At 51.1% G+C, this 16,271-nt stretch overlaps 1 protein-coding gene across 1 annotated transcript; it reads left to right on the top strand.

Moving 5' to 3' along the window:
* Positions 1–4,110: 4,110 nt before the first annotated feature.
* On the top strand, positions 4,111–13,469 carry LOC127042216 (zinc finger protein 560-like). The gene is made up of 5 exons (XM_050935833.1): positions 4,111–4,196; positions 8,103–8,182; positions 8,876–9,002; positions 10,830–10,912; positions 13,187–13,469. The coding sequence occupies exons 2-5, from the start codon at positions 8,111–8,113 to the stop codon at positions 13,352–13,354; spliced, it is 450 nt and encodes a 149-aa protein (XP_050791790.1). The 5' UTR covers positions 4,111–4,196; positions 8,103–8,110; the 3' UTR covers positions 13,355–13,469.
* Positions 13,470–16,271: the final 2,802 nt, after the last annotated feature.

The raw sequence follows: 16,271 nt of genomic DNA, 5'->3' as shown, positions 1-16,271 counted from the left end.
CAGGGGCACAGAGCTTCTCTGGTCTCAGGGCCACAGCGGGGCAGGGGTAAAGGAGTGATAGGGTGGGGCTGGTGGGGGAAGGGGTGGAACAGAAGTGACAGTGGATGGGGCCATGGGTGGAAGGGGGTAGAGCCACAGACAGAAGGTAGGGGCATGGTTCTGGTGCTGGGGCCCCCACACTTGTTCTCCCTTTCCCGGGGGTTTGGCATCACTAGCCCCGGCTTAGCGAGTAGGGTTCAGTGGTCCCCATAATGTGGGGTGTGACTCCTAGGGGGACACAGAGGAACATTCATGGGGGCACCTCAGGACCTGAGCCAGCCCACATAGAGGGCAGGGAGGGAGCACCACTCTGCCACAGCTCTTCCCCAACCCCACCCTCAGCCTGAGACTCTGGCTCCCAGCCCGGCGTCGACCCCTTTACCCCTGTCCGCACCCCTCTCCCCAGCAAGCAACAGCCCCACTCCTCCCAGCCCCGGTTCTTGACCGTGGCTTCTGAGGGGCCACAGCCATGGCTAAGAGGGCACAATGTGAAATTTTGGGGACCACTGGTTTAGGGTGACGTCCTCAATCACTTCTCTGCAGTCCAATAAAAGCTATTCCTCACTCACCTACCCCTCCATCAGGACGGACTAGGTATGTTCTGCTGCCCTTCACTCATACAGGAAGGAGAATAACATTTCATTCCACTCAACCCTAAAGTGATTTGTAACCCAAGACCATCTCAAACTGGTCATTTTGGGGAAGCGGCCCCATCATGCTGCATAGCTAGGCAGAGTAGGTGTGTCTATGCAAACACGGTCTGTTCCTGAAGTCTTTCCCCAGCTCCTCACTAGGTGAGAGAGGGGAGCTCATTCAGACCCTGCTTACGCTTAGTATTTAAAAACTCCTTAGTGTCCCTATCTCTGCCGGCCTTAGATTTCTCCTCCTGTCCGTTTTTTGACAGCTCAGATGAGGTGACCGAGTGGTTAAGGTGATGGACTGCTACCCCATTATGCTCTGCCTGCATGGGTTCAAATCCCATTCTCATCAGAGGCATTTAGTCTTCACCCTCCTTTATAGACAACCATCTCCCCCTTTGGTACAATAACAGATCAAACAATGTTGCTTGTGTTACCCAAAATTGGGTCAGTTAGTAAGCTTAGAGAGGACTAATATTGCCTCTCCCCCCCAGAGTTGGGCAGAAAGCAGCACATTTATTAGCTTGATAGCTAAGCTCAAAAGAAGGGATGGGGGAGGGTGTCACACTCATACTCACGCTCCCAGGACAGGCCTGGCAGTGGAGATGTCAGGATCCTTTAAGGTAAGTGTCCCACAGCGCAGCGATGGACGGTGCGATGAAGATAAGTCTCCCTGAGGTGCAATAGAATGTAACACAGCGAACCACTGGCCAGATGGGCCGGGTGAAGGGCATTCACTGGAGGTACAAAGGAGAGTGGGAAAGCCACTTCACAGGCATTCAAAGAAGGAAAGGACACAAGCTGGGGGAGTTTAACAGACCTTTTGAGCATACAGGTTATACAGAGCATACAGATCACTGCTGCTCCTACAACATGATAAGTTCTCAAGCAGCATGTTTCTTACTTTGCCCATCTGTCAATTTTGATGGTTATTGATGGAAATATTTTGCCATTGGGTTGTGTGTTTACACAGAAATTGACATTTACCAACAAATACGCAATTCTTCCAAGCCTGCCTAGTCTGCAGTTGATGGGTTTAGAGGGACACATTCACTCTTCCAGGTCCCCATTCCAGGCCTGTGCTCTCCAGGTTGTCAACTTCCCGCACTGCTGGGATCCTTCCCTCATCTCCCCCCAAACCACTGCCCCACCCCCACTTCTGGGGTCCCCTCCCTACACTGTCTAAACTCCACTGCTGGCAGGATCCCTTCCTGTTCCTTTCATTTCCTGCCTCCACTCTGGGCAAAAGCTCTGCACTCTTCCCACACCAGAAGTTGAACCCAGGCCACCTGGGTGAAAACCAGGAATCCTGACCACTAGCCCATATGGGACTATTGTTGCATCTGACGAAGTGGGTATTCACCCACGACAGCTCATGCTCCAATACGTCTGTTAGTCTAGAAGGTGCCACCGGATTCTTGGCTGCTATTATTACTACAACTCAGGCCTTGGCTACACTGGAGAGTTACAGTGCAGGTGGTGGCTTTACAGCGCTGTAACTTACTCCCCGTCCACACTGGCAAGGCACATACAGCGCTGTATCTCCCTGGCTACAGTGCTGCATGTGCTCCACCTCGACGAGAGGAATAAAGAGAACAGAGCTGGTGATGCAGCGCTGGGGTGCCAGTGTAAACAGTGATTAATCTTACTACGCTGTCACTGACCTCCGGAACCTTCCCATAATGCTTTTAAGTAGAGATAACGCTCTTTGTTTTGGTGTGATGCCTCTGTTTGTTTTGTTGTGAGCTCAAGGCTCCCGGAGCTGCTTATCTAAAAACCAAACACAGTTACTGTTTGCAGTGAATGAGCAGAGGCAGGGGGATCCCTTTGGAACACCCACAGCTGGTGTTTGCTTGAGGAGAGAAGCAGCCGGGTGGGCACGGGGGGGGGTCTGTTTTGGATCAGCGGCTTATCTGGTCTGTGAGGAAAAAAACAAAGGCGGCTATTTGCATTTAGTGAATGAGAGAGGGGTGGGGGAGGAGGCTTGAACTTGCCAGGCAGGGAGCTGACACAGTGTCAGCTCCAAAAATCCACTCGCTCTGTCTCCCCCACGCTCCGTGTCACACTCCACCCCACCCTCCTCTTTTGAAAAGCACATTGCAGCCACTTGAATGCTGGGATAGCTGCCCATAATGCACCACTCCCAACAGCGCTGCAAATGTGGCCATGACACAGTGCTGGTAGCTGTCAGTGTGTCCACACTGCAGCGCTTTCCCTAAACAGCTGTAGGAAGACAGCTTTAACTCCCAGCGCTGTACAGCTGTAAGTGTAGCCAAACCCTCTCTAAGCCGACCCCTTATGAGAACAGCAGGGACTAGCATGACTAGATGTCCCGATTTTTGGGTCTTTTTCTTATATAGGTGCCTATTAACCCCACCCCCATCCCAATTTTTCACATTTGCTGTCGGATCACCCTAGCAGGGGTTGCACACAGGGCTGCATTAACCTTCAGGTGCTGAGGTTTCCCTCTCTCCATTCCCAGAGCCTGTGATCAGGAAACAGACATCAGGGCTCCCAGGTGCTGCACAGACCATGACTGAGATCAGACCCCATATTATGCAAGGTGCTGTACAAACCCTGGCCAACACTGAGACACCCAGGAGGTTCCCCTCAATTTCCCTGAGCCTCTGCTGCCCAACTTCTTCTGAATCCCTCTGGCTCACCCCCCCCCCCACACAAAAAACCCACCTTTCCAAACAGTCCTTCTTTCCTTGCCCCCTGATTCTGGTTTCACACCCTGGGACCATCTCCTCTCTTTGTCTCTCCCCCTCCAGGTGAAGCAGAGATGGAGGCAACTTCAGCCACTGGAGTCAGCCTCAGCGAGCACTGCAGCCGGCCTCGGGGGAGGGGGGGTGTTTGCAGACTCAGGAAGGGAGCAGGGGGTGCTGGGAAGAAGGCGGCAGGAGAACAAAGCTCAGAGACCCAAAATGGGGAAATTCCAGGGGGCGGGGCTCTGACACATCCCAGATGCGGGCAGCTCCTGGGGGCGTGGCTCTGGCTCAGCTCGGGGGCGGGGCAGCTCCTCGGGGCGGGGCTCCAGCACAGAGCAGGGGCGGAGCAGCTCCTGGGGGCGGGGCTCTAGCATAGCCCATGGGCAGGGCAGCTCCTGGGGGCCGGGCTCCAGCACAGAGCGGGGGCGGAGCAGCTCCTGGGGGCGGAGCTCTGGCTCAGCTCAGGGGCAGGGCAGCTCCTGGGGGCGGGGCTCTGGCACAGCCCGGGGGCGGGGCAGCTCCTGGGGGCGGGGCTCTGGCACAGCCCATGGGCAGGGCAGCTCCTGCGGGCGGGGCTCTGGCACAGCCCGGGGGTGGGGCAGCTCCTGGGGGCGGGGCTCTGGCTTAGCTCAGGGGCGGGGCAGCTCTTGGGGGCGGGGCTCTGGCACATTGTGATGCGGAGCCCGGGCTGAACAGCTGCTCCCTGGTTCTCCACATGCTGCCAGCAGCGCTGGAGCTGCCCGAGCCGGAGCGGAGCCGCTGTTCTCAGCTGCAGCCAGGATCTGCCCCCGGCCCCGCTGGGATCCAGGTGGGGACAGAGACTGGGGCCCGGGGGTTCCCCTTGGTGTGGCTGGCGGGGGCGGGAGGGGAGAAGCCGGAGCTGCAGGTGGGGGAAGGGCGGTGGGACATTGTGACCCGGAGCCCCCGGGGAATGAGAGGCGCTGGGGGGCGGGAAAGTGACTCTGCCCCAGGGAGCCTGGGAGAAGCCTTGGAGGCGCCTCGGCCCCAGTGGAGCTGCAGGAGGATCCGCCCGCCCGCCCCGCTGGGATGGGGGGGTTGGGGCCCTGCCGTCGTGTTGGGGGGGAGGGGCGGACCCTGGGCCCGGCGAGGGGGGGAGGTGTATTAAATCACTCCCCATAGCAATGTGCTACTCCCGGGCACTGCGCATGCCCAGTAACAGCTGCTGAAGCCGCTGCCCTTCCCCCTGCCCGGACCAGCCGTAACGTTCCGCCGGGCGCTGGGGGCGGGGCTGGAGCGGGGCGGGGGAGTAACAGGGAGCGTGGGGGGGGGCGGGCGCAGAGCAGGAAATTGATGGGCGGGGGGGTCAGGCAGCTGGAGGCAGGGTTCGTGGGGGGCTAAAGGGCACAATCCGGGCTGGGGGGAGGAGCAGGAGTTGAGCTCAGGGGGAGGCGCTGGCAGAGCCCCCCCCTTTGGTGTGAGGGCGGAGGTTTTGGGGTTGGGGGAGGAGAAGCCGGAGTTGCAGGGGGGGGAGGTCACTGGGGTAGGGGGGGTAGATCTGTCTCTGTGCAGCCAGGACATTCCCGGGGTGGGAGGGAGGTGAGTTAACTGGATCCTGTCCCTGTTTTTGCCACTTCCTCCCACACACACATTCTCTCAAGATTTCCCCTTTTCTCTCTCATTATCACACGTGGCTATAAAATCCAGGGAGATTCTCCTCCCCCCCCCCAATGATCAGCTCTCTAATTGCCTCTGATTTTCCCTTTTCTCTCCATACTTCTCAAATGTCAATTTAAAATCTCTCCGATGGGGGGTGGATTTTCCCACCCATTTTATTTGCAGCGATTTGTCCTTGTTTGGGTGGGAAATTGTTGCCCTGGGTCATTCCCCAGAACATGGTTCCCACTGGATTGGGTGGGATGAGGTTCCCGTTCTTTGCCAGGGCAGGGAAGGGAAGGGAGGAGCACATCCCCCATGGAGACTGCCCAGACCCCATTTCCCAATCCCCCTGCGGCCCCCTTCCATTGTCCAGGGAGCCTTCCAGCTCCCCCCCCGCCCTTAAATCAGCTCCTCAAAGGGCTCTGAGCTGCTCACGTGAATGGTTGCCCCGTGGCCGGGGGGGACCATCACATTCTGTTTATGTATTGGACAGTCATATAAAATCCAGTCCAACAGTCCCCCTTTTCCAGTTATTTCTAGTTATTTCTAGTTATTTAATAGCAACATCAAATCCCCTCCGATCTTGGTGGTTTTCTCTCATGTTATCAAATGTCGTTTGTGACAGGGTTCTCTCTGCGTGTCTCAAAGATTGATATAAAATACCCCAAACATTTGCCCCACTTCTCTCTAGTTGTTTTATTTCTAATTGAATCTGATGGGTTGTTTCCCAATGTGCTAAGATGCAGCCGCCTCTGGGGTGGATCCATGATGGCCATTATTTGCTAGTGACAGCCCGTGGACCTTTCTTGCCCTCCAGGCCTTCCATTATCCTGTTAAAGAAGCACTCCCCAGGCTCCCTCTGCCTGTGTGACTGGCCAGCAGGAGGTGGTGTTAACTTTCTAGCCACTTCTCCCACTCTGTGAGGTAACACTTGCAGGGGCAGGGAAGGTGTCTGTGTGGGGAGATTGCAGCTGAAGGGGCATTGTGGTAGGGGGAGGCCTCTGGGTGGCTGGGCAGGGGGTACCCTAGTCAGGTTGGTGGGTTGTGGAGGTTTGGGGTTTTCGGGGGTGGTGGTTCTGATGTGCCCATCCCTGAGGCTATGGGTCCTGGAGGTGGGTATCGCTGGGGGCCTGGTGGCTGCAGAACAGTGGGGGTGGGTGTCTCTTGGGGAGGCGGGACAGAGGGTTAGAGGGAGCCTGGTTCTGTGCCAGGGGCTCTGTCTGTGCTTCCCCCGCTGGTTCCTGGTTTTGTTGCCATGCCCAGTGCACAGAGCTGGGGGAGGGGATCCCTGGCACTAGGTGAGGGCATGCCAGGGAAGCAGAGTGATGGGTCGCACTGTAAAGCATCAGGGGGTCACACTGGGCAGAGGAGGGGGTCCCAGGCAAATGTCAGGGTAGATCGTTCTGGAGGGTGGGGAAGTTCCTAGGCAGGCAGTGAGGGACTGAGTTCCCAGTGGGGGGGGGATCCCTTGAGGGGGTCCCTGGCTGCTGGGGGCTCTTGGTGGGGGGAACCCTTTGGGATTCCCAACCTGGCAATCATGGTGTGGTGGGGGTTCTCTGGCCGGTGGGGCTTTGAGGGGTATCTGGGGTCCCTGGCCAGGGACTCTGGGGGCTGCGTCCCAGGGAATATCTGATGGGATCCTGGCTGGGGGGTGTCTGGGGCCCCTGGCTGGGGGGTCTGGGCTCTGGGTACTAGGGGGTGTCTGGGGGCTGCTGCTAACCATGATCCTTCTCTCTGGTCAACTTGTACCAGAGTTCTGGCTCCTAGTCACCAGGTCACCAAGTCCATTCCTCAGTCACGTGCCCTGTCACTGTGATAACTTTCTGTCCACTTAGCAAACACTGTTAGTGTGAAATCACAGAATTTACTTTTCTCCTCTTTTGAAAACTGCAGGAACTTTCGGTTCCGTTTGGAAAATTTTTGCCCCCAGTCCTTGTCCTAGATCTGCGGGGGTGAGGGAGGTGGGAAGGGAGTCAGCACTGCCACACGATGGTCTTTTCCACAGCGTTCTGAACTCATTCTTTCTGAAATCCGGTGTCATTGAGACCGTTGTTAATCCAGAGTCACTGTATGGAAAGACAAGGAGTGATTCCAGATGGACAGTGGGTCAAATGAGATCAGACATTCTCCCTGTGAGGAGGGGCTCCCATTAGCTGCTCTCCCCAGAGAGCTAAAGGAGGGAAGCTGCTCATACATTCTGTCCCTCTCTGCTCAGGATATGGGGGTTCAGCTTCCTGGGTCAGATGCTGCAGCCTCCATTGTGATCTGGGAGACCAGGCTTGGCAGCTGCTGCTCCCCCAGTGGGGCTCTGTGCTGGGAAGTGACCTTAATTAAAGCTTCTTCTCTGCCCGGCCCAGGGGATGACTTTCTGCAGCTGGTCCTAGCCCCCTAGGGCAGTCCTGGGCCCTGTTACTACTAAATTCTGAGCCAGAGTCTCCAGGTAACTGAAAGACCTCAGGGAATGTCCTAGGGTCTGGCAAGAAAGTGACTCTGCACAAACAACACAACCTCATTTCTCCTCCCATTAGCGGTTGCCAGGAGGAAATCCAGCCATGGGAGAGCAAAGCCCCCAGGAATGGGACTGTCCCAGCCAGAGGGGCAGGGAGAGAGGACAGGGGAAGGAGAGACTGAAAGGGGCAGTGGGAGAAATGAATGTGGGGGAGAGATTTCCAGCTCTCTAGTCCACCCAGACACATGTATTGCTGCATCCTGGGGCAGAATCACTTTTCAGTGAACAAAACAAGGATCAGACAGAGCAAAAGCCAGTTCCTGACTCCATATTCCCCCTGCTGGGGTGTGGCTGCGGTGGGGTCAGTGTCTGAGGGAATCCCCCACAGTGACTCCTTTGGTTCTGCTCTTTTCTAGCCTTGTGTTCAGAGAAGGGGTGAGGAGAGAGAGAAGGGAGGTTAAAAATGTGTCTGTGGACTTAGCCTGGCAGGAGGGGCCAGGTCTAAATTGTAATAAACAGATTGAGCATTTCCCAGCATGACAGAATCTAGGGTGTCTGTCTGCAGGGAAAGGGCCTGGGGGAATTGTGATGTGAAATTAACTAAAACCGGTTCTGAAACGCCCACAACTGCCCTTCTCCCCCAGACAGGCTGCAGAATGTTTTGCTCCAGCTCATCCCAGCCTGGCGTGGAACAGGGAAGAGAAATGGCTGCAGTGGAGTCAGTCCAGGTAGAGATTATCGAGGGGTTGCTGGTGGGTTCCTGCTGGAGGAAAGGGAGAGCAAATACACCAGAGGTGGGAAGGTTTGCAGAGTCTGGTTTGGAGGTTGGAGCGGGGCAGAAAATTCACAGCGTGGGGAAAGGAGGAGGCCAGGGTGTGGCAGACCTGCTGGGAGTTATTTACTAAGTGGCCTAGATTCTAGGAACAGACCCAGGAGGTTTGGAGGTGGAAATGCCCTAATTTGTGAAGAGAGAAAATAACCCACCTACATGGAGCTAGTCAAACTGACCAGACTCCTAGTGCTGGAGCCTGACCTCATTAACCATCAGCTGCTGTGAGATATAAAGGGGACACCCATGAGTCAGGCTTATTGGAGCTGCCTCTCCCTTCATATCCCGCTACTCAAAATGAGGAGGGTGTTGGGCATCCTACCAGCGAGCTCTCCCTGGACCCTGCTAGGGGCTCCATCTCCTGTATCAGTCAGTGACTAGTAGGGGGGTGATGGATATGCTGGGAGAGATAAGGGGCTCTCTCTTCATCCCCTCACCCTGGCATTTGCTGGATACTCTGAGCCAGGTCGAGGTGAGACTCTCCTGACTATGATCCACCCAGAGCTTCCATTTGATTCACTCTTCTCTGCCACAAATAGTGGGGCTGTGAGTGGGGCAGCAAGTCCTTAGTGTTGGACTCTTACTCTTTCAGGGGCCGGTGACCTTCAAGGAGATGGCTATGTATTTCACCAGGGAAGAGTGGGCTCTGCTGGACCCCACTCAGAGAGCCCTCTACTGGGATGTCATGCAGGAGAACTATGAGACTGTGACCTCGCTGGGTAAGGGTTCCTGTCCCTTCTGTTCTTGGAAGGGGAAATGAAGAGTGAAGGTTCACGCCACCCCCACAATGCCATCTGTACCCTGTCCTGTTTCAGCATCACCCCAATAGGCCAGTGACACACATAATACCAGAGACCCTCCTCTGCTGCAGAACACTTTGGGAACAGAGCACAGGAGCCGTATTGCACAGTGTCAAATATCTCCTGTTTGCTCAAGTGAAACTGGGGGTTAGGTCTGGCATAACTGTCCCATACCCCTAATCATTTTTGTTGACCTTTTCTGAACCTTTTCCAATTCCAATATATCTATTTTTGAGATGGGGGGACATGTGCATGCAGTATTCAAGATGTGGGTGTATCATGGATTTATTTGCTGTTTTTACAAATATGATCTATGAGATATTCTGTCATATCTATCACTTTCTTAATTATTTCCTACATTGTTCACTTTTTTTCACTGCTGCTTCACATTGAGTGGATGTTTTCAGAGAACTATCCACAGTGACTCCGAGATCCATCTCTTGAGTGGAAACAACTAATTTAGACCCCATCATTTTGTATGTATAGTTGGGATTGTGTTTTCCAATGGGCTGCACTATGTGCTATCCTGTCATCTAGTTCTGCTGAGATCCTGGATTCAGTAATATCCCTGCCCTTCCTGTTCCTTTTCTCCATCGAACCCCGCCAGCCCATACTTCCTGTTCCCAGCTTCCCCAGGATTCTCGCACTGTCTCTGAACCTCTCTGTCAGCAAGAAGCAGTGCCAGGGACACTTGCCCTCTGTCTGGAGTCTTCGATTTCTGGGACATGGATTTACTTTCTCTGTGTTGTAAGAGGCTCTGTCATAATGAGTGTCTGTGATGTTACCCAGAGTACAATCTGGACTGTTAAATAGCTGTCCCCTCAGTCCTCCAGCATGTGGTGCCTTTTCAACTGTTTTCCCGCGAGAACAGCCCCTCTTGGCCAATTAACACACAGTCTCCAGCATGTAACTCACTCCCAGCTACACAGTATTGAGTGCTGCTAGACAGCCACTCATGAATTACACCTCAGGAGAAAACCAGCAAATTCTCAAGTGCCCAGCTTTCCCCAGAAATGTGCATCTTGCACTGTTCGGCACGCTACTAAACGACCCAAGCTCATATGAAGTCTGTCATTTCATCAGCGGAAAATGACATGCACCAGCTTGTTATCCCAAACAGAGTTTCCAACACACTTCAATCCACACATACTGGTTAGATGAACAATAAACCAAGATTGTTAACTACCAAAAACTAAAACTAAAACTAGGCCCAGTCCATGAAAGGGGCACTCCCAGGAGAGACTGTATAAAGGCTGGAACATGAAACACCTTTGTAAACCTGAGACAGCTGCCTTGGGGACAATGACAGGGAGAATCCCCCAAAGTGACTCCTTTGTTTCTGCTCTTCTCTGGCCTCCGACTGTTCCTTCCAACGTGGAGTACTTTGCACTTGTCTCTACTGAATTTCATCCTATTTACTTTATATCATTTCTCCCGTTTGTCCAGATCATTTTGAATTTTAATCCAATCCTCCAAAGCACTTACAACCCCTCCCAGCTTGGTGTTGTCCGCAAACTTGATACGTGTAAGAGAGAGACTGTTACTGGGAGGGTTTCCCCATGTGTCAGAGGGTTACACCCTGGTGGGAGGGGGCTAGGCCTGTACTGGAATAAGGTCACTCTGTGCTTCACAGTGTGCTAGAACCTAGAATGTGCATTAGCAGGGGAAAAGCTGGGGGGAATCGGCTTGGGGAATGGACAAAAACCTAGTCTGAATACTCACACCTTGCCCTTTTCACCCCGGCAGGCCAGAGAATAACATCCATGTTTCGCTGCAGATCATCTCGTCCTCCCAGGGGCAAGGAAATGGCTGCAATGGAGCTGGCTCAGGTAAGAGATTATCAGGGTGGCAGGCTCTGCTTGGAGGTTGAGGAGCAGTAAATGCATAAGAGGGTGGGAATTGCTAGAGGTGGTGGGAAGCAGGAAATATCTCGGGTGGAGAAAGGGAGGGGACAGCATGTGACAAACCTGCTGAGACTTCTGTAGTGTAGGGCGTGATGGGTTGTCACCCCCAGGAGGCAGTTTGTGGAGCTTCTGGGAACTGCTGTGTCCTCTAACCCTCACACTGGGCTGGCCCTTCTCACACTGCTTTGCTGGAGATTTCGCCAGCCTCTCCAGGGCCTGTTATCACCCAACACAACAGCAGGTGGCGCCATGCAGCCAACTAAGCTACCTGAATGCGTTACCTAAGCCACTCAAGGACAGATAGAAGACAAGAGCCAATTTCCCACTCCCCAACCTTGCACACTTGCTGTAGTATAAATCCAGAATGATACCGTCTTATAGTGCACAAGGATCTCTATAATGCAAGCTCATTAATGTAGTTTCCCTTCCCCTCGATATGGGACAGATGTGCACAACAAGCTGAGATTTTCCCCAGACACTTCACTCAAAATACGCTGGTTAAGATAAAGCATCAAACAAGTTTATTAACTGCAGAAAGATAGATTAAGTGATTATAAGTGATAACAAACAGATCAAAGCAGATTATTTAGCAAATAACCAAAACTCAGACTAAGCCTAACATACTAGATGGATAGAATTCGAATTACCAATTTCTCACCCTGACTGATGGTACAAGCAGTCCCCCAAGTTTCCATACACAAGCTAGAAATCTCTTGATCCTGGGAGCAGCACTTCCCCCACATCCGTTTTTGTTTCTCAGGTGTTTCCAGAAGTTCTCTTGTGTGGGGAATGAGGCCAAGAGATGATGTCACACCCCACCTTATGTAGCTTTTCCATAAGGTGGGAACCTTTTGTTCCAAATTCAGTTCCTAGTCCAGTTTGTGGAAAAATACAGGTACTAAAATGGAGTTTAGTGTCATGTGGTCTGGTCACAGGCCCTGCTGAGTCATAGTAGCCATGACTCATAGGCTGGCTGAAACATTCACAGGAAGGCTAAGCTCTTCCACAGTCCATTGTCTTTGTTGAGCCATCAGCACTGTCTGGCTTCTTCATTGTTGTACCTGAAAGGCTCATTGTGGGTGTTACCCAGAGTAAGCACATTTGAAATACAGATCCAGAGTCAATATCCATAACTTCAGATACGAACATGATATGTGCACATAAATAGGATAATCATATTCAGCAAATCAGAACTTTTCCAGTGACACCACACATGATGCATCTTCTACAAAAGAGATCATAATTATGTCCTAATCATATTATAATCATACCACTATGATGAATATGGGCGTGTAGTGTCAGATAGGTCCTAATTTCAAGGCACAGGAGTTGGGAATGGAACTTCCCCTCTTTGTGGAACAGGAAATAACCCTCCAGCCAGGGCTGGGACAACTTCCCAGACTCTCAGTGATGGAGCCTGAATCTACTGACATTTCATTAATTACCACCAACCCCAATCTTTGTGGCAACTGTAAACTTTATCAGTGATGATTTTGTACTCTCTTCTAAGTCATGGATAAGAATGTTAAATAGCACAGGGCCAAGAACCAATCCCTGCAGGAACCTGCTAGAAAGAAATCCACTCGATCATGGTTCCCCATTTACTATCAGAGTTTTTAATCTATTTAATGTATGCCGTGTTTATTTTGTATCATTCTAGTTTTTTTTAGTAAAAATATTGTGCTAATCAAGTCATGTCCCTTACGGAAGTTTAGGTATATTACATCAATACTATTAGCTGCAACCAAACATTTGATCTCATCCAATAATGATATCCCGTTAGTTTGATAGGCTCTATTTTCTCTAAACCTTTGTTAATGGGCACTACAATTCTGACCTTCTAACTTCTATTCTTTATGATTGACTTCCCCTTTCTTCCATATATTTTATTTGGAGAGTGCTTGGATTCCTACCAGGGAGCCACTATCAGGGTCCAGAGACAGCCCCACCTCCTATATTAAGCTCTGGCTAGTAGCTATGTGATAAATGTGAAGACCCTGCTTCTGTCTGTCAGATGGGAGACACAAAGGTTCTCTCTTTCTACCCTCTGATGCCTCCTGGCTGCTGTAAGCAAGATGGGGTGGGACTCTGTTAACATGTGCCTCCCGGAGCCTCCATTTCCCTGGTGCTGCTGTTCCGTGAATAGTGGGGTTGTGAGTGGGTCAGCAGGTACTGAGTATTGGACTCCTGCTCTTTCAGGGGCCGGTGACCTTCGAGGAGGTGGCTGTGTATTTCTCCAGGGAAGAAGGGACTCTGCTGGACCCCACTCAGAGAGCCCTCTACAGAGATGTCATGCAGGGGAACTATGAGACGATGGTCTTGCTGGGTAAGGATTCCTGTCCCTTCTGTTCTTGGAAGGGGAAATGAAGAGTGAAGGTTCATGCCACCCCCACAATGCCATCTGTACCCTGTCCTGTTTCAGCATCACCCCAATAGGCCAGTAACATACATACTACCAGAGACCCTCCTCTGCTGCAGAACACTTTGGGCACAGAGCACAGGAGCAGCATCACACAATGTCAAATATCTCCTTTTTACTCAAGTAAAACTAGGGTTAGGTCCAGCATAAGGAACAGAAGCTTCCTACCTCCAGCCTTCTCTCAAACCCTGAGCCTTCTCTACTCAAACCAGAATGTGCTTGGGGTGTAACAAGCAGGCGGCTGGAGTCAGAGCTGCCAGTCCAGGGTTACTTATCATACAGACACTCAGTGCGTCCTTGAACGCTGGCTGGGAGTATCCAGACAGGGGAGCTCCAGCAGCAGAACACTGAATCTCACCCAGGATTACAGATGACACAACTCCTCGCTGATCTGGATTGCACCCCAGCATGTGAAAATGGCCTAGGTTGGTAGTGACATTTCTTGAGACATGGAGAGTCTTGCTCCCATATCACCAGGTGTAATAAAAATAACAGGAAAGGCCAAATATGGAAAACTGATTGTTCAGCTTGCTTTTGACCTGCATCATATTTTGCAATATATTCCAAATAAGGAAATTAACGTGCAACGTATGTGTCATTGTTTGTGGTTTTAAGCTGTAAAAGGCTTGTGTGATTTTTAGCTCGGGAACAGTATTCCAATAGCTGTCGCCCCCTGCGTGCTTGTAACCAAGAAAAGAGCCTCAGGCTGAGCTGATTCAAATATTAATCCTGTGGTCGTTTTCCACAACAGCCTCAATAGGTCCCTGTGATGGAATGTAAGGCTACATGTAGACTACTCACCGTATCGGCGGGTTAAAATCGATTGCTCGGGGATCGATATGTCGCGTCTCATCTAGACGCCATATATCGATCCCCGAGCGCGCTTATATCGATTCCGGAACAACACCAACCCCAAAGGAGTTGCTGATTTGACAAGGGGAGCCGCGGACATCGATCCCGCGCGGTGAGGATGGGTGAGTAATCCAATCTTAGATATTCGACTTCAGTTACGTTATTCACGTAGCTAAATTTGCGTATCTAAGATCGATTTTCCCCCGTAGTGTAGACCAGCCCTTAATGTCTTCACACCTTTCCCCTGCAGGAGAATGGCTGTTTGACCAGCTGTTTGCCTTGCTGTCTCTGAGGAACTGGTCTGTGGGTGTTCCCCAGAACTGTAACTTTTTCAGTAATATCATACTGTAAAATCTCACAATTTTACATACAGTGTTACTACACATTTTAACAGGAGGATAATATTCAGTAGGTGATGCATTTTCTAATGATACCTCACAAGCCATACTGGGTACAAAATTGATCATAATTTTCTAGAACAGTGAACACAGGGGTACAGATTGACACAGTGTCTGTGTGTGTGTTCCCAGCAGATATGTGGGTATTTCAATCCCTCCTAAGCACAATGTTTGGCATCTTCAAGGACCTGGGGAACTGGTCCTGGGAATTCACTAGTTTAGCAAGTGTGAGACTGCATGAAATTGTGAGACACTTTGGTATTAATAATAAAATAATATAATCTGATAAAATTGCAATGAATCATGCTAGGTATGCCATGTAAAGTGTCAGTGAAAATGTTATGATTTGCCAAGTATGATAATTTTGTTTCTATGTTTCTATCACCTTTGTATTGTGAGTTACAGATATGTAAGGTATATCTGTATTTCCAGACTTGTGCAGTTTTTCTGGGTGACACCCCCAGACATATTGGCATCAACATTGCCTAGCATGTTTGATGGCCCATTGAGGGTCATCAGCTGTACAATGAACCTATGGACCAAGGGGATACACCTATTGAGTCAGCAAGACATGCCGGGGTTTGCCTGTGTAATGAAACCTCCAAAGCTTTTCCATGCCATGTGCTGTGAAGCTTGTGTTTGGGACACAGGAAGTACAAGCCACATGGCAAAAGGAATATAAAGCGCAGCTGCATCATCTCCATCTTGTCTTCAATCCCCCTTCCTACCTCTGGAGCAACTTCTCTACAAACTGAACCCTGGAACAAAGGACTGAATGACCCATCCAAGCTGTGGATGCGTTCCAGACAGACTTTCAAGCCAGCAACTCACCAATACTGCTAAGAACCTGATATATCCATTTTGGAATGTATCTGACTGCTTTTCCATTTAAATTCTTTCTGTCTTTCTTTCTTTTAAACCTTTAGTTTAGATGCTAAAGAATTGTCTGGAAGGATGGAATTTAACTTCATTCTTTCATTTGTTCTTTCTTCTAAACATTTAGTTTAACTGCTAAAGGATTGGCTGGCAGCATGGTATTTTGGATGAGAGCCAAACCTGGGTAATGTGGCTAACCTTCTACCCACCCACTTCCTGGATCCAATTAGGATCACTCTCCTGCTGCCCTCTGGCCATGCTGTATCACAGTGAGCAGAGTTTTTAAATAACCTCTCACTGTACGGGACCTAGTTGCTGATTAGGAGTCAGAGAACTGTCATGCAATAAAGGGAGCCGTGTGATTTCTTTTTTCAGAGTCTCGTTAACCAGTGTGTGGGATCAGAAGCACAGTTTGTGACTGGTCAGTGAGTTTAACTTCAGTGTTCACCACTAGTTTGGGGAGCATCTGCTCTCCCTTTTCCAGCCTGCTCTGACCTTGGCATTTTCAGTGAGGACTGCCCCAGGCACACTAGGTCACACTAAGCACTGAGGATAAATTAATAGAATGTTTTTGATGATCAAGTTGTATGAAATCAACTGAACTCCTTTGTTTTCTTTCATCTGAGCGGAGTTTCTGGTTTTCCAACGTGATATGATCTCCCAGCTGGAACAAGGGGAAGAGCCATGGGTCCCAGAGCTCCAAGATTCAGAGGAAAGAGAGATCCTGAGATCTCCCCGC

Source organism: Gopherus flavomarginatus, unplaced genomic scaffold (genome assembly GCF_025201925.1).
Source record: "Gopherus flavomarginatus isolate rGopFla2 unplaced genomic scaffold, rGopFla2.mat.asm mat_scaffold_34_arrow_ctg1, whole genome shotgun sequence".
NCBI classification, from domain to species: Eukaryota; Metazoa; Chordata; order Testudines; family Testudinidae; genus Gopherus; species Gopherus flavomarginatus.
This window is presented reverse-complemented; position numbering and strand designations above follow the sequence as displayed.